At 51.3% G+C, this 18,577-nt stretch overlaps 1 protein-coding gene across 1 annotated transcript in view; it reads right to left on the minus strand.

Moving 5' to 3' along the window:
* Positions 1-18,577, minus strand: part of LOC147106716 (glycogen [starch] synthase, muscle-like) — a 129,094-nt gene that overhangs the window by 95,906 nt on the left and 14,611 nt on the right. The window contains exon 3 of the mRNA XM_086007772.1: positions 6,867-7,058. Coding sequence (XP_085863898.1) covers positions 6,867-7,058 — 192 coding nt within the window. The remainder of the gene's footprint in view (positions 1-6,866; positions 7,059-18,577) is intronic.

The following is an 18,577-nucleotide window of genomic DNA, read 5'->3' on the forward strand; positions in this document are numbered from 1 at the left end:
TTAGGCAGAGTCAACATGGTTTTATGAAAGGGAAATAGTGTTTGACAAATTTATTAGAGTTTTTTGAGGATGTAACTAGCAGGGTAGATAAAGGGGAACCAGTGGATGTAGCATATTTGGATTTCCAAAAGGCATTCAATAAGGTGCCACATAAAAGGTTATTACACAAGGTTAGGGCTCATGGGGTTGGGGGTAATATAGTAGCATGGATAGAGGATTGGTTAACGGACAGAAAACAGAGCAGGGATAAACTGATCTTTTTCAGGTTGGCAGGCTGTAACTAGTGGGGTGCTGCAAGGATCAGTGTTTGGGCCTCAGTTATTTACAATCTATATTAATGACCTAGATGAAGGGACAGAATGTAATGTATCCAAGTTTGCCGATGATACAAAGCTAGGTGGGACAGTAAGCTGTGAGGAGAACACAAAGGGCTGGATTTTACCAGCCCTGAGGAGGCAGGTTTGGAGTCGGGACTGATGGAAAAATTGGGAGCGGGCCCCAACCCCGCTCCCAACCCGCCTCCGAACCATCTTCCCGACTCACGCAGGGACCCGTCTCCTAGCGGCGGGAAGGGGAATAGAGCCAATTAACTGTCTGTTAACAGGTAGTTAAGAGGCTTTTTCCCATTTTCAGCCTGCTGATGTAGGCTTCATGACGGCGGGAAACCCCGCCAGGGTCAGCAAGGCGAACTGTGGGTCTGCTGCAGTGTAAGTGTGCAAATGACAGCTGCAGAGGTAGTGTGATGGGTGCAATGGTGCACAGGTAAGTTTGACAGGTGAGAGAATGTAGTGAGAAATATTTTTATTCTGTTAATATGTATCTGCAGGTGACAAGATTTGATGTTTCTGTGAAGCCTCATCTGATCGGGAGAATTGACAAATGGCTTTTGCAATCTCACATGCAGCTGCCATCTGTTTTCTCCTAAGGAGAGAGTCATTGGTGAGCCTAGGTGCAAGGGTTCACCTTTGGACAGTGATTGTTAGTGTCTGACAGCACCTCAATGCTGTCAACCACTGACAATTCATCTGTCAAAAAATTATGGGGCCGGTCACTTTAACAAAACTGGCAGATGAAGTGTCATTAACTGATGTCATCTGACACCAGCTTTCCCTTAATTGGCCAGCAAGCCCACAGGGTGGGCTTAACAAGGCCAATCAGGGGAAAATAGCTTCTATGCGTCGGACGTCGCTGGGGGCGGGACTGGAACCCAGAAGGCAGCAGTCCTGCCCCCAACGCGTCTCAGTGAGTAAAATCCAGCCCCAAGAGTCTGCAAAGGGATATAGATAGACTAAGTGAGTGTGCAGTAAAGTGGCAGATGGAGTATAATGTAGGGAAATGTGAGGTTATTCACTTTGGCAGGAAGAATAGGGAAACAAAATATTTTTTAAATGGTGAGAAACTTTCGAATGTTGGTGTTGAGAGATTTTGGTATCCTCGTGCAAGAAACACAGAAAGCTAACATGCAGGTACAGCAAGCAATAAGGAAGGCAAATGGCATGTTGGCCTTTACTGCAAGGAAATTGGAGTATAAGAGTAAGGAAGTCTTGCTACAATTGTACAGGGCCTTGGTGAGACCACACCTGGAGTACTTTGCACAGTTTTGGTCTCCTTATCTAAGGAAGGATATACTTGCCTTGGAGGCGGTGCAACGAAGGTTCACTAGATTGATTCCTGGGATGAGAGGGCTGTCCTATGATGAGAGATTGTGTAGAATGGGCCTATAATCTCTGAAGATTAGAAGAACGAGAGGTGATCGCATTGAAACATATAAGATTCTGAAGGGGATTGACAGGGTAGATGCTGAGAGGTTGTTTCCCTGGCTGGAGTGTCTAGAACTAGGGGACAGAGTCTCAGGATAAGGGGTAGGCCATTTAAGACTGAGATGAGGAAGAATTTCTTCACTCAGGAGGTTGTGAATCTTTGGAATTCTCTGCCCCAGAGAGCTGTGGATGCTGAGTCTGAGTATATTCAAGACAGAGATAGATAGATTTTTGGACTCAAGGGAAGTCAAGGGATATGGAGGTCAGGCGGGAAAGTGGAGTTGAGGTCGGTGATCAGCCATGATCTTATTGAATGGTGGAGCAGGCTCGAGGGGCCGTATGGCCTACTCCTCCTCCTAATTCTTATGTTCTTATGATCTCAACTCGAGTATTTAAAGGGCCAATTTCAAGATGGATTTTGCAGCAGTTGGGAGGTTCTGTAAAGAGATGGCAAACTTTCAAGATGGACTCAGATGTTCAAAGGCTGCGCCGCCATTTAACGACACCTCACTTAATGGGCTCTTGGGTGCAGTAAGAAGCAGGAAGGAGATAATCTTCCCAGCAACAGGAAGAAGAAACCTGCTGCTGTCATCAAGGCGTAGTTGGAGGTGGCTGAGGAGGTGAGCAGCAGTATTGCGTCCCGTATCTAGACTCAGTGGCAGGAAGTGCTTTAATGACCTAATTAGGTCAGGAAAGACGATTACAGTTGCAGACTCATCGACCTCCTGTAGTGCACACCACCCCCACTCTCACCGTCTTGCCAAGCCTACCGCATCAGATCACTCCTCACACCCACTTACATTTGAAGAGCACCCTCTGTTCATGTTCTCACCTCCCCATTTATCCATCCACCACTGCCACTCCACCGCAGTCCTTATGCAATGTGATGCATCTGCCCGACAGTCACACTCACCAAATGCACTGTATCCATCGGGTGAAGGCATGTCTTACAGACACTCATAGGTCTGTTGTTTCCCTGCGACAGGTGAAGCGACCACAGAACACAAGGGAGAGGGAGAGGACTGGAGGTGGTCCACCACAGATAGTACAGCCGACATCTGCAGGAGGAGAAGGCCATGAAGATCAGTGGCATATCCGCATCCCTGACCATCGAAGGTGGAAAGACTGGGACTTCGCAGCTGCCTGATGACAGGATTAAATATCTCCGACCCACATCTCATACAAGACTCAGTCATCTTGACCAGATTTTTATTTGCCAGTACTAATTAATCTCCATCTCTGCTCTCCTCCAGGGTCTTCAAGTATAGAACAGCAGTCTGTGGACTTTCTAGATGACAATTCCTCAGAGGAGCTGATTCCTTCTGAGGGTGCACCGTCACAGGACATATGCCTACCAGGCACCAGCACAGATACTCGCACTTCGGTGGGTCCTGTAGGCAGGTAGTTGGGATTTCACTTGATGACAAGTGAACATGAGCAGACAGTGGTGGCAAGGACAGCTGTGGAGAGGAGAAGGCGGAGGGCACAGCCTTCTCCAAGCTCTGCTCAGCTGAACACAGATGCTGAACCCTGGGGCCATCGATGAAAAGGAGATTCATACAGGGATAGTAGCAAATCTGTGAGGTAATGGCAGTACTGCCACACACACACACTGCACAATAGCAAAGAGTCCAGCTCAAACATGAATGGGTTGATATTTTAGGGCATTGTGAGGATCTCTTCTTCCAAGGATAGGCTCGTCTCCTCCATGGAACATCAATTGCGGCAATCAAATGAGTCCATACAGGCCATTACCATGGCTGTGCAGACTTTGGATGCGAACATGTCTGCCCCCTTAAACAGGATGACAGATGCCTTAGCCTTGGCCATACAACACATCACTGATCTGCTCCAAGCTGCTCCCCCGGAGAGTGGTAGGAGTGATGTGCCGCTGGCCCAGGAAAGGAATGATGGCAAAAGGGAACCTGGAAGTGGGAACTCCACTCAAATCGCTCTCACTTCTCACCCGTTGCCCCCCCACCCACCCCCCGCTCCAGCAGGTATACGACAAGCTACCTGCTCTCCTGGTGGCCAGGTCTACCCCTCACAATGCAGGTGGAGCCGTCTTTGGCAGAGCCCTCATGGGCTCCAACACCCAGAGGTTGTCGACCAAGAGCATCTCAACAGCCAGGAGCAGAATATGAGCAGCCTGCCTCTACCTCTGCTCAAGCCATATGGGTTGCACCATGTAGAAGTGGTAGGAAAAGGAAGAGAAAAGCTTTATAGTTCACCGAGGGTATGCACATGGGTGTTAGTGAAAATATTATGAAGATTCCTTTTAATAAATCAAATCACATAAAATATATTAGTATGCACCACTTTCCCGGGTTGCCCATTCTTGCATGGGGGTATGAACTTGCCTTTTCAGTTGGTTATTGATGAATGCGAAGACATGAAATGACAGGGGACCAATTGGTGGATGAGCAATGTGTAGCTGGTTGGTTACAGGACTGCTTTATGTTAGTAGGATTGGGAGTGGGGGGCGGGGGCCAGGGGATGTGATAGTTACTTTGGTCCAGTGTGAGTGACTAACTGAACCTTTACGCGATTAGGGAATCTCCGACATCCCGAGCAGCAATGTGAGCAGCTGGTCTGGTGCTGGGTGCCACATCGTTACCTTCCTCTTCCTCCTCTCCATTGGACTCATCAGATGTTGAGTGATGAGCGGCTTGTTCCTCTTCCACCTCTAGTCTTCGCTGCTGCACGATGCTGTGCTAAACGCAGCACACTAGGATTATGAGAGACCCCCACGCTGGCGAGTACTGACGGGCACCTCCAGACCTGTCAAGCCACATGAAGCACATCTTGAGCATACCGATGACTTGTTCAATAACACAACTGGTGGTCATATGGCTGTCGTCATAGCGCTCTTGTAGTTTGATGGTGGGGATCCTCATGGGTGTCATCAGCCAGGTTTGAAGGGGGGATCTTTTGTTGCCTAGCAGCCACCCATTAAGAGTATTTCCAGGTACAAAGAGTTTGGGGATGTTGGACTGCCGCAGTATGAAAGCATCATGGCAGCTCACAGGGAATCCAGCGCAGATCTGCATGAATCTTTTCTTGTGGTTACAGACCAGCTTAACATTGATGGAATGGAATCTCTTGTGGTTGACGAATACTCCTGGTTGATCCGGAGGTGCTCGGATTGCCATGTGTGTGCAATCAATGGCACCTTGTACCTGTGGGAAGCTAGCCAGAGACGCAAATGCGAGTGCCCGCTCATTCTGGCTACTGTCATCACAGGGGAAGTTTACAGAACTGCCAGCCCTGTCAAACAATCCATCTGTCACCTGCCTTATGTATTTATGAGCAGCCAACTGGGAGGCTCTCGATATGTCTCTGGTAGTGCCCTGGAAGGAACCAGAGGCAAAAACATTGATGGCAGTGGTGACTTTCGCAGCCACTGGTAATGCATGGCCACCAGGTTCAGCAGGAAGCAGGTCTTCTTCTAGAACTAGGGAACTAAGAAAGCAGCTGTGAGCACTGAGCCTTTAATACCATCAAGTGCCAAGCAATCACGCCTCCGTTTCAATGGCAACTTTCATGAACCACGGGAAACCCATGCAGGAGGCGTTAAATTGAAATTGCGGTGAAAATCTCTTCAAAACAGCCTCATTTGAATATGCTAATCATTAACGCGCCTCTCCAGGGGGGTTACTCGCACGCACCCAGACCCGCCTCCGCTACAACGACAACAAATTGCATTTATATAGCACCTTTAACGCAGTAAAACATCCCATTGTACTTCACGAGAGTGTTAGCAAACAAAATTTGACACCGAGCCACATAAGGAGATATTAAGGCAGGTGAGGTAGGTTTTATGGAGCGTCTTAAAGGAAGAAAGAGAGGTAGAGAGGCGGAGAGATTTAGGGAGGGAATTCCAGAGCTTAGTGCCTTAGCAGCTGAAGGCACGGCTGCCAATGGTGGAGAAATTAAAATCGGGGATGCTGAAGAGACCAGAATTGTAGGAACGCAAATATCTCCGAGGGTTGTGAGGCTGAAGGAGATTATAGAGATAGGGAAGGGTGAGGCCACGGAGGGATTTAAAAGCAAAGGTGAGAATTTTAAAATCGAGGCGTTGCTTAACGGGAGCCAATGTAGGGCAGCGAGCACAGGGGTGAAGGGGACTTGGTGCGAGTTAGGGCAGCAAAGTTTTGGATGACCTCAAGTATATGGAGGATAGTATATGGGAGGCCAGCCAGGAGTTCGTTGGAATAGTCAAGTCTAGAGGAACAACGGCATGGATGAGCGTTTCAGCAGCAGATGAGCTGAGGCAGGGACGGAGTCAGGCGATGATACGGAGGTGGAAATAGGTGGTCTTAGTGATGGCGCAGATATGTGGTCGCATATATGATACCATGGTTGCGAACAGTCTGGTTCAATCTCAGACAATTGCCAGGGAGAGGGATGGAGTCGTGGCGGGGACTGAAGACAATGACTTTGATCTTCCCAATAATTAGTTGGAGAAAATTTCTGCTCATCCGGTACTGGACGTTGGACAAGCAGTCTGACAATTTAGAGACAGTGGAGGGATCGAGAGAAGTGATGGTGAGGTAGAGCTGGGTGTCGTCAGCGTACATGTGGAAACTGACGCTGTGTTTTTGGATGATATTGCCGATGGGCAGCATGTAGATGAGAAATAGGAGGGAGCCAAGGACAGATCCTTGGGGGACACCAGAGGTAATGGAGCGGGAGGAGAAGCCACTGCAGGTGATTCTTTGGCTACGACTGGATAGATAAGAATGGAACCAGGCAAGTCCAGTGCCACCCAGCTGGACGACGGTGGAGAGGTGTTAGAGGAGGATGGAGTGGTTGGAGGTTGGAGGTGTGTTGGGGTCAGATTTTAGATTCTTTTGGCAATTACCTTATATTTGTGTCCTCTGGTTACCAACCCTACTGCCACTGGAAATAATTTCATAATTTTGAACACCTCCCCTTAACATTCTCTGCTCTAAGGCAAACAACTCCAGCTTCTCTAGTCTCTCCATGTAACTTAAGTCCTGCATCCCTGGTACCATTCTAGTAAATCTCTTGCGTCACAATTTTCTAGGAAATTCCAGGTTATGATGTTCTCAAGTTGAACTGAAAGGATATCTGAATACTTACTTCTCCCAGGAACCATGTGGTGAGAAACCCAAACAGCACTGCATCATTAGCTTCCTTGTCAAACCACGGAACTCCAATATTGCAAGAATCCCACAGCTCTGTCTTCCACTGATCCAGATTCCAACCAGAGGCAGCAATATCTAACAGCACAACGTAAGGGCTTCCATCAATCAGCCACCTGCCAAAATAGACCTGTAAAATAGAACAATGTGTCACAAACCTCTGGGGTTGTATGACCAGTGATGGTCTTCAAATTATACATTGCCACTAATAAAAACTGCAAGTAAGCAAGATGGCAACTTTATTCATCCTATATCAAACCAATAGGCTCAATGGCTATCAGTACAGTACTTCTGGCCACCCAAGGATGTAAGTAATTGCTAACATGTCAGCAAATAGGTGCAGAGACACATTCAAATGTATAATACCATAACTATTGTAAATCAAGTCTGTATCATTCCACATGCACTACAGAGAACGTACTCAACTGCTGTGGAAAGAGATTATCTCAATCGTGATTGGAGAAGAAACTTGGAAATGCAGTAAAAGTGAGGAACATGGTCATAGACTTCAAGAGGACACAGACAGGCCGGTGGAATGGGCGGACACATGGCAGATAAAATTCAACGCAGAAAGGTGTGAGGTGATACATTTTGGTAGGAAGAGTGAGGAGAGACAATACATACTGAACTAGCTGAAGTGCCCGGCGGTGCAGAGAGTCTTTTGAGGGCATGTTGTTGTTGGAAGAGAGAGAGAGCGCGGGCGACTGGGGGGGGGAGGCGAGCGGGAGACTGGGGGGGGGGGGGAGGGGGAGGCGAGCGGGCGACTGGGGGGGGGGGGGGGGAGGCGAGCGGGCGACTGGGGGGGGCGAGCGGGCGACTGGGGGGGGGGGAGGCGAGCGGGCGACTGGGGGGGGGGGGGAGGCGAGCGGGCGACTGGGGGGGGAGGCGAGCGGGCGACTGGGGGGGAGGCGAGCGGGCGACTGGGGGGGAGGCGAGCGGGCGACTGGGGGGGAGGCGAGCGGGCGACTGGGGAGACGGGGGGGGGGGGGGGGGGGGAGGCGAGCGGGCGACTGGGGGGGGGAGGCGAGCGGGCGACTGGGGGGGAGGCGAGCGGGCGACTGGGGGGGAGGCGAGCGGGCGACTGGGGGGGAGGCGAGCGGGCGACTGGGGGGGAGGCGAGCGGGCGACTGGGGGGGAGGCGAGCGGGCGACTGGGGGGGAGGCGAGCGGGCGACTGGGGGGGGAGGCGAGCGGGCGACTGGGGGGGAGGCGAGCGGGCGAATGGGGGGACGCGAGCGGGCGACGCGGGGGGACGCGAGCGGGCGACGCGGGGGGACGCGAGCGGGCGACGCGGGGGGAGGCGAGCGGGCGACGGCGAGCGGGCGACGCGGGGGGAGGCGAGCGGGCGACGCGGGGGGAGGCGAGCGGGCGACGCGGGGGGAGGCGAGCGGGCGACGCGGGGGGAGGCGAGCGGGCGACGGCGAGCGGGCGACGCGGGGGGACGCGAGCGGGCGACGCGGGGGGAGGCGAGCGGGCGACGCGGGGGGACGAGAGCGGGCGACGCGGGGGGACGCGAAGCGGGCGATGCGAGCGGGCGACGCGAGCGGGCGATGCGAGCGGGCGACGCGAGCGGGCGACGCGATGGGAGGCGAACGGGCGACGCGGGGGGACGCGGGCGGGCGACGCGGGGGGGGGCGCGGACGGGCGACGCCGGGGGCGCGGCGGGGAGGACGCGAGCGGGCGACGCGGGGGGACGCGAGCGGGCGACGCGATGGGAGGCGAGCGGGCGACGCGGGGGGGGCGCGGGCGGGCGACGCGGGGGTGCGCGGACGGGCGACTGGGGGGGAGGCGAGCGGGCGACTGGGGGGGGGGAGGCGAGCGGGCGACTGGGGGGGAGGCGAGCGGGCGACTGGGGGGGAGGCGAGCGGGCGAATGGGGGGACGCGAGCGGGCGAAGGCGAGCGGGCGACGCGGGGGGACGCGAGCGGGCGACGCGGGGGGAGGCGAGCGGGCGACGCGGGGGGACGAGAGCGGGCGACGCGGGGGGACGCGAGCGGGCGACGCGAGCGGGCGACGCGATGGGAGGCGAGCGGGCGACGCGGGGGGACGCGGGCGGGCGACGCGGGGGGGCGCGGGCGGGCGACGCGGGGGTGCGCGGGCGGGCGACGCCGGGGGGCGCGGCGGGAGGACGCGAGCGGGGGCGAGCGGGCGACGCGGGGGGACGCGAGCGGGCGACAGCGGGCGACGCGAGCGGGCAAAGCGAGCGGGCGACGCGATGGGAGGCGAGCGGGCGACGCGGGGGGACGCGGGCGGGCGACGCGGGGGGACGCGGGCGACGGCGAGCGGGCGACGCGGGGGGACGCGAGCAGGCGACGCGAGCGGGCAAAGCGAGCGGGCGACGCGATGGGAGGCGAGCGGGCGACGCGGGGGGACGCGAGCGGGCGACGCGATGGGAGGCGAGCGGGCGACGCGGGGGGGCGCGGGCGGGCGACGCGGGGTGTGCGCGGACGGGCGACGCCGGGGGGCGACGCGGGGGGACGCGAGCGGGCGACGCCGGGGGACGCGAGCGGGCGACTCGGGGGGACGCGAGCGGGCTACGCGAGCGGGCAAAACGAGCGGGCGACGCGATGGGAGGCGAGCGGGCGACGCGGGGGGGGCGCGAGCGGGCGACGCGATGGGAGGCGAGCGGCGCGGGCGGGGGGGGCGCGAGCGGGCGACGCGAGCGGGCAAAGCGAGCGGGCGACGCGATGGGAGGCGAGCGAGCGGGGGGGGGGGCGCGAGCGGGCGACGCGAGCGGGGGGGCGCGAGCGGGCGACGCGGGGGGACGCGAGCGGGCGACGCGAGCGGGCGACGCGGGGGGACGCGAGCGGGGGACGCGAGCGGGGGACGCGAGCGGGCGACGCGAGCGGGCGACGCGGGGGGACGCGAGCGGGCGACGCGGGGGGACGCGAGCGGGCGGACGCGAGCGGGCGACGCGGGGGGACGCGAGCGGGCGACGCGGGGCGACGCGAGCGGGCGACGCGGGGCGACGCGAGCGGGCGACGCGGGGGGACGCGAGCGGGCGACGCGGGGGGACGCGAGCGGGCGACGCGGGGGGACGCGAGCGGGCGACGCGGGGGGACGCGAGCGGGCGACGCGGGGGGACGCGAGCGGGCGACGCGGGGGGACGCGAGCGGGCGACGCGGGGGGACGCGAGCGGGCGACGCGGGGGGACGCGAGCGGGCGACGCGGGGGGACGCGAGCGGGCGACGCGGGGGGACGCGAGCGGGGCGACGCGGGGGGACGCGAGCGGGCGACGCGAGCGGGCGACGCGGGGGGACGCGAGCGGGCGACGCGGGGGACGCGAGCGGGCGACGCGGGGGACGCGAGCGGGCGACGCGGGGGACGCGAGCGGGCGACGCGGGCGACGCGGGGGACGCGAGCGGGCGACGCGGGGGGACGCGAGCGGGCGACGCGGGGGGACGCGAGCGGGCGACGCGGGGGGACGCGAGCGGGCGACGCGGGGGGACGCGAGCGGGCGACGCGGGGGGACGCGAGCGGGCGACGCGGGGGGACGCGGGGGGACGCGAGCGGGCGACGCGGGGGGACGCGAGCGGGCGACGCGGGGGGACGCGACAAAGGGTCATCGACCTGAAGCGTTAACTCTGTTTCTCTCTCCACCGTTGTTGCCTGACCTGCTGAGTATTTCCAGCATTTTCTGTTTTTATTTCAGTTAATAAAGCATATGGGATCCTGGGCTTTATAAATAGAAGCATAGAGTACAAAAGCCAGGAAGTTATGCTAAACCTATGTAAAACATTAGTTCGGCTCCAGCTGGTGTATTGTGTCCAATTCTGGGCACCACACTTTAGGACGGGTGTGAAGGCTTTGGAGAGATTTACTCGAAAGATTCCAGGGATGAGGCATTACTGTTACATGGATAGACTGGAGAAGCTGGGATTGTTCTCCTTAGAACAGAGAAGGCTAAAAGGAGATTTGATAGAGGTGTTTAAAAGGGTTTAGATAGAGTAAATAAAGAGAAAATGTTTCCAATGACTAAAGGGTCGATAACCAGAGGGCACAGATTTAAGGTGATTGAAAAAGAACCAGAGGCGACATGAGGAAAAGAATTTTTAAGGAACAAGTGGTTTTAGAATGCACTGCCTGATAGGATGGTGGATACAGATCCAATAGTAGCCTTCAAAGGGGAACTGGCTAAGTACTTGAAGGAGAAAACATTGCAGGCATATGAGGAAAGAGCGGGGGAGTGGGACTAACTGCATTGCTCTTCGAAAGAGCCGGTGCAGACTCGATGGACTGAATGGTCTCCTCCTGTACTGTACTATTCTATGAAGACAACAATCCAGCTTGAACAGAATTATTAACGAAAGTCTGCTACAGGCCCCCCAATTTTGTGGGGCGTTAAAGCTCCTCCTGACCCCAGAAAATCATTTACAAACTTTTTTTTTTGAATCTCTTTCTGAGCAGCCTGCAACGGTGCCTGTAACAACCACTGGTTAGATCGCTCAATGGCCGGCGTGTTTACAGCATACGCTCCACCAATCGGTACTTCAAAATTGCACTGGGGTTGCAGGAACCCTCAGGAGCCAGGGCCGCCCATTTCAAGAACCCCACCAGAATGGCAGACCTCGACGTCGGCAGGAATGGGGCGATATTCTACTGGGGTGCTATTTAAATCACGCGACTGTCCCATTACCGTCAGGCGGAGGGGTCCCACAGTCCCAAAAATTAATAAATAAGACAACTAAACGAGGAATTAGAGAAATATACTGTACAAAGAAAATGGAAAACTTTGGAGGGAGAACAGGAATTATCTAAAGCAGATTAAAAGGAGATATCAAGGGTGCAAAAAGTCCCAAGAGATTAATGTGGCAAACCATGGTAAGCACAATATTAAAACATTCTTCCAATATCATGGCAGCGAAAGAGGAGTTAGAGAGGTTAGAAGTCTCAAAGATAAAAGTGGAGGGGAAACCAAAAAAGGTAAGATCTTTGACATCTGGTGGAGTCCAATTAGCGATGGCAGTATGCTGAATTGGCTTCGCCATCGCAAAGCTTCTCTTCAACCCCTCTGAGCAGTGCAATCTCCCTTCCTGCATTTGAAGGTGCATGCCCACTCGGCACTAGATGAAGCTCAGTGCCAGCTGCAAGCAACCGCTTATCCCGAACCTGCTGCTCACCCAAACCACAGGTAGCCACTGCCAGGAGCGAACATGCTCAACTGGTGCAAACAGCTGATCATAAATGGAAGACAGTAAGTCCCAGCGAAGCAACATGGGTGGGAACGGAGGAACATGGCACTAGGCACACTTCTCTTAAAGGGGCCGTGGACAGGCAGCAACATGTAGAGCTGAGGACGCTGCAGCAGAGCTCCTCATCACCTTGTAGATATCCGGATCAGAATAACCCCTCCCACAAAAATCACAGTACAGCCACCAACACAGGAATGATCCCAGGGCCCAGCCAGACCCTTCAGCTCCAAAGACAGATGGTAAATTAAATAAATTACACAGCAGAATGGAAGCTTTCTTTGTGACTATCATCTGGGCTTGTAGAGAGAATATGTCCTTAGGCACAAGACGTATCCTATCCCTAGCATAGGCAACACATCCTGTACACAATGGAAACATCCTAACCTTGAGCTGGACCTTTGTAGTAACACTTGCCAAGATCACACATGACCAATGACCACTTCATGTACAGAAATGATAGCTCTCTGTAAATAGAGAACGCATAGAAACAACAGAGATGTGAATTAGTGCCATTTGAATACTACTTCATCAGACTAGAAGAGTAGATGGAGCACGTAAACATAGAAGATAGGAGCAGGAGTGGACCATTCGGCCCCTCGAGCCTGCTCCGCCATTCAATGAGATCATGGCTGATCATCCAAATTCAGTACCCTGTCCCTGCTTTCTCCCCATATCCCTTTAGCCTTTAGAAATATATCTAACTCCTTCTTGAATATATTTAATGAATTGGCCTCTACTGCCTTCTGTGGTGGAGAATTTCACAGGTTCACCACTATCTGGGTGAAGAAATTCCTCCTCATCCCTGTCCTAAATGGCTTACCCCTTATCCTTAGACTATGACCCCTGGTTCTCGACTTCCCGGCCATTGGGAACATCCTTCCTGCATCTAGTCTGTCTAGTCCTGTTAGAATTTTATATGTTTCAATGAGATCCCCTCTCATTCTTCTAAACTCCAGCGCGTATAAGCAAAATCGACCCAATCTCTCCTCATACGTCATTCCTGCCATCCCAGGTATCAGCCTGGTGAATCTTCGCTGCACTCCCTCCGTGGCAAGAACATCCTTTCTCAGAGAAGGCGACCAAAACTGCACACAATACTCAAGGTGTGGTATCACCAAGGCCCTGTACAACTGCAGCAAGACATCCTTGTTCCTGTACTCGAACCCTCTCGCTACAAAGGCCAACATACCATTTGCCTTCTTAACCGCCTGCTGCACCTGCATGCTTACCTTCAGCGACTGGTGCACAAGGACACCCAGGTCTCGTTGCACTTCCCCTTCTCCCAATCTATTGCCGTTCAGATAATAATCTGCCCTCCTGTTTTTGACAGCAAAGTGGATAACCTCACATTTATCCATGTTATATTGCATCAGCCATGCTTCTGCCCAATCACCCAACCTGTCCAAATCATACTGGAGTTTCTCGGCATCCTCCTCACAGCACACATGCCCACCCAGCTTTGTGTCGTCTGCAAATTTGGAGATATTACACCTAGTTCCCTCGTCTAGATCATTAATATATATTGTGAATAGCTGGGGTCCAAGGACCGATCCCTGCGGTACCCCACTAGTCACTGCTTGCCCCTCGGGAAAAAGACCCGTTTATTCCAACTCTTTGCTTTCTGTCTGCCAACCAGTTCTCTATCCAAGTCAATACCTTGCCCCCAATCCCATGTGCCTTAACTTTACACGCTAATCTCTTATGCAGGCCCTTTTCGAAAGCCTTCTGAAAGTCCAAATACACCACATCCACTGGTTCTCCCTTATCTATTTTACCAGTTACATCCTCAAAAAATTCCAGTAGATTAGTCAAGCACGATTTACCTTTTGTAAATCCATGTTGACTTTGTCCGATCCTGTCACTGTCTTCCAAGTGCTCTGCTATTACATCTTTTATAATAGACTCTAGCATTTTCCCCACTACCGATGTCAGGCTTACCGGTCTATAATTCCCCGTTTTCTCTCTACCACCTTTTTTGAATAGTGGGGTAATATTAGCTACCCTCCAATCCATGGGTACTGTTCGAGTCTATCGAATTTTGGAAGATGACCAGCAATGCATCTACTATTTCAAGGGCCACTTCCTTAAGTACCCTAGGATGTAGATTATCAGGCCCTGGGGATGTATCGGCCTTCAATCCCGTCAATTTCCCTAACACCATTTCCCTACAAATACTGATTTATTTCAGTTCCTCCCTCTCATTAGACCCTATGTTCCCCGACATCACTGGGAGGTTACTTGTGTCCTCCTTTGTGAAGACAGAACCAAAGTATGTATTTAATTGACCTGCCATTTCTTTGTTCCCCATTATAAATTCCCCTGATTCTGACTGCAAGGGACCTACGCTTTACTTCACCAATCTTTTTCTCTTCACATATCTATAAAAGCTTTTACAGTCAGTTTTTAATGTTCCCTGCAAGCTTACTCTCATATTCTATTTTCCCCTTCTTAATTAATCCCTTTGTCCTCCTTTGTTGAATCCTAAACAGCTCCCAGTCCTCAGGTTTACTGCTTTTTCTGGCCAATTTATATGTCCTCTCCTTGGATCTTATGCTATCCCTAATTTCCCTTGTTAGCCACGGTTGAGTCACCTTTTTTGTTTTATTTTTATGCCAAACTGGGATGAACAAATTCCGTAGTTCATCCATGCGATCTTTGAATGTTTGCCATTGCCTATCCACCGTCAACCCTTTGAGTGACATTCCCCAATCAATCCTACCCAACTCGCGCCTCATACCATCATAGTTTCCTTTATTTAAATTGTACATTGCAACAATCAAATATTGTACAGAAACTTGAGCTTGAATCTAAGAAACACAGACTCTTCAGTCAAGGAAAATCAGATGATACAGTCACCTGCATCCAAACAATACTCGTTAAGCTACTTGATCTTTACACTGAAGTGGTAATCAAGTGAATGCACTGTACATCATGCCTTGGCCCAAAAACCCAAACTGACTGTGGACAATAGTATCCAAATATCTGAACTATAAAGACCCAGTGCCAAAGGCAAGCTTATTTGGCAATATATATGTATCTATATATGGAAGCCTATCCGCCAAGCTCCTGAGCAAATGGAAATAATTCAACAGGGTCAACCATGTATTGTGGACAACACAATCAGGTATTTCTTGCAGTTGCCAATCAAGCTCTGCATTCACATAGAGGATACATGGAATTCTTCATATCACACAGGACCGCCAATCACTTTGTCCAAGACAAAGGGCTTCTGATCCACTCTCTGCCACTCCAACTCCAGGAGCAACAGCAGCAGCCCTCTTGATTTAAAAAAAAAATTAATTCATGGGATGTGGGTGTCGCTGACATGGCCAGCATTTATTGCCCATCCTGAATTGCCCTCAAGAAGGTGGTGGTGAATCACCTTCTTGAACCACTGCCGTCCTTGTGGTGAAGGTACTCCCACAGTGCTGTTAGAGAGGGAGTTTCAGGATTTTGACCCAGCAACGATGAAAGAACAGCAATATATTTTCAAGTCAGGTGTGTGACTTGTAGTGGAACTTGGAGGTGGTGGTGTTCCCATGTGCTTGCTGCCCTTGGCCTTCTGGGTGGTACCGCTTGCGGGTTTAGGAGGTGCTGTCGAAGAAGCCTTGGCAAGTTGTTGCAATGCATCTTGTAGGTGGTACACACTGCAGCCACGGTGCTCCGGTGGTGGAGGGAGTGAATGTTTAAGGTGGTGGATTGGGTGGCAATCAAGCATAACATACAAGGAAGGTGAAAACCAGAGGCCTCAACAGATCCAATCTAATGAGGAGTGCTACCCAGAACATCCTGACCAGGAAGCAAGCATCTGCTGTAATGCCAATGGCCACACCCTAACACAAACAGCAAGGAGAATTGTAAAAGACTTCAGCAAAACATAGATTAATACAATGAATATATAGTTGGCAGATGCAATTTAATGTGGAGAAGTATGAATAATATATTTTGGTAGACAAAACAAGAAATGGGAGTATATACTCAATGGATAAATGCTGAAGGGTGTGGATGAAGACAGAGACCCAGGGTTTTCAAATATATAATTTCCTGAAATTGCAAGAGCGTGTTGATAAAGCCTAAGGAAACACCAACATTATAATTACTGTTATAGTGTATTAGAGTAAAGGAGTAATGATAAATTTGTACAAAATATTGGTTAGGCCACAGTTAGAGTACTGTTTGTAGTCTTGGGCGCCCCATTATAGAAAGGATATTAAAGCCATTGCCAGCATAAATCCCGAATGGAAACTATAATTATGAGGCGAGACTAGTGATACTGGGACTATTTCCATTGGAGCAGATAAGCTAATTAAGATTCAATCATTTTTTTAAAATAATGAAGGGTTTTGATAGAGTGAATAGGAAAAGTCTTTTACCCAGCATTGACCTGGGGCTGACTCTTAGTTATTTAAAGCACTTATTGAACTTGCTCTGTATTTTGCAAATATGTGTTCTTTGAAGCACTTAATGCACTTTTGCCATCTTAATAAAAGCACACCAAGTATTTCAAAGCACTTAAAGTAGGTTCCCAGGTCACGGCAATGCAATCTTTCTCAGGGAGTGGCAGGAGTGAAGACCAGGGAGTGGAACAGATTGAAGAAAGGCAAGTGGCTAGCAGCGAACAACAGGAGCAGGGACAGATGGCAGGGCTTTGGGTCAGTAAAGAAGCCAAGCGGAGACATAACTTGGGAGCTAGAAAGATCAGGTTTGGCGTGAATCACAGTCAAACTAAGCCAATCAGAAGTAAGTGTAAGAAATAGGATTAAAATTCCATGTTTCAGCATGACAGAAAAGCATTACAGACATGCATGATGGGAAAGCGTGAACCAAAGTTTTGCACTTACAGGAGATGGACGCGATACACAAAAACATAGACTAGAAATGAGAAAATTTGGTTGGTGTTTGGGGGGTGAAAGTACAGAGGTAATTTTATAAATGATTCATTCTGGTAAATGATACTGTATCTGAACTTGGAGACTGCACTCACAGGAATTCAAGCACTAATCTCCGCTACAGTACTGGCCTGATCCCATTTGCTGTCTATTTTGGCTCACAAGTACTGTTCTCCCCTCTCTTGCTCTGTTTCCTGCTCACCTCTCTCCAGCACCAAGTTACTGTTCTGTTCTCTATGGTCTTGCTCACCTCCCTCAGGCTCCTGGTCTCTCGTTCCCAGACTGTGCTCAAACATGTCAGTACAAGGAAAAGTCTGTTCTCTGGAGAGCTGTTGTGTCTGATGGTATCTTATACATGGATCATATACTATTTTAAGTTATTCGGGCTGGAACTTAGGGGGTCATTTTATACATGGGTTGCCTTATATTAACGTAATAACGGGCATGCATCGGAACAGATGTTAAGAAGAACAACAAGTATGATCACAAGTGACAAGGGAATGAGGTATAAGAAAAGAATCTAGAGATGATGATTAAGAGTGTGCCTTCCCACTGAAGTATATCGACATATGAAATTATATAGATATGATAAATCCAGAATATTATTTTAAATTAGGCCAGGATAGCATGAAAAATATAAATAGAAGTTGTTGAAGGGTAACTTTAAAACAGTTAAGAATTTCTTAACTCAATGGATGATAAATGTTTAAAATAACATTAGTGACATTCAAGTAGTAGCCTGGCACTATAATGTGAAAGTTATGGAACTACAGGGAGGAGCTTCAGTGGGCTGAATGGCCTTTTCTTGTCCTTGACTTTTCTGATGTTCTTATGTAAATATAGATGCTGCTCGTGCTACACTTGCAAGAATGGGATTATTAATAGGCAAAAGAGAAACGTCACTGGCATGGAAAGAATGGCAGAATAGGACAGCTAGAGTACAACCTAAGGAAGAGAGGTTCAACAACTATGGGGCTCTTCTGATAATTAGTTTTTTAAAAACAGATGTTTTTAATGCACAAGAATCTATTTGTATGTAAATTATTTATGGTTAAAGAATGTAACAAAACAAAATAAATACAATCCCCAAACCTGGCTCAATGAGTAACATTCTCAACTCTGAATCAAAAGGTTGTATGTTCAAGCTTTACTCTGCGCACATAATCTAGGTTGATACTCCAGTGCGGTACTGAAGCAATCAGGTGCTATTTTCTGGTTGAGATTGAAACCATGATAAAGATCTACTCAAAGAAGAGCAGGGAGTTCTCAAGGTGTCCTGGCCAATGTTGCTCCCACCACCAAAAAACAGATCACCATTCATTCATCGCTTCGCTTGATATTTCTGGGATCTTACCATGCACCAAATTCTGCAAATTCTAATTTCAAAAGAATGGATTATATGTGAAGCGTTTTGAGAAGTTTCTCAGTGAATTTTGTGCTCATAATGTTGACAGATGTTAAGGGCTGGGGAATGGCTTACTTTCCATTTCAGGCATCCAGCGTCAGCATCAAGCAGATTGACCTGGGAGTGCTTAATGCACCAGAACCTCTTTGTGGTTTTTGTTGACTT

The sequence above is a fragment of the Somniosus microcephalus genome, chromosome 15 (assembly GCF_052327205.1).
Source record: "Somniosus microcephalus isolate GS21.2 chromosome 15, FLI_Smic_1.0, whole genome shotgun sequence".
In the NCBI taxonomy this organism is placed as follows: domain Eukaryota; kingdom Metazoa; phylum Chordata; class Chondrichthyes; order Squaliformes; family Somniosidae; genus Somniosus; species Somniosus microcephalus.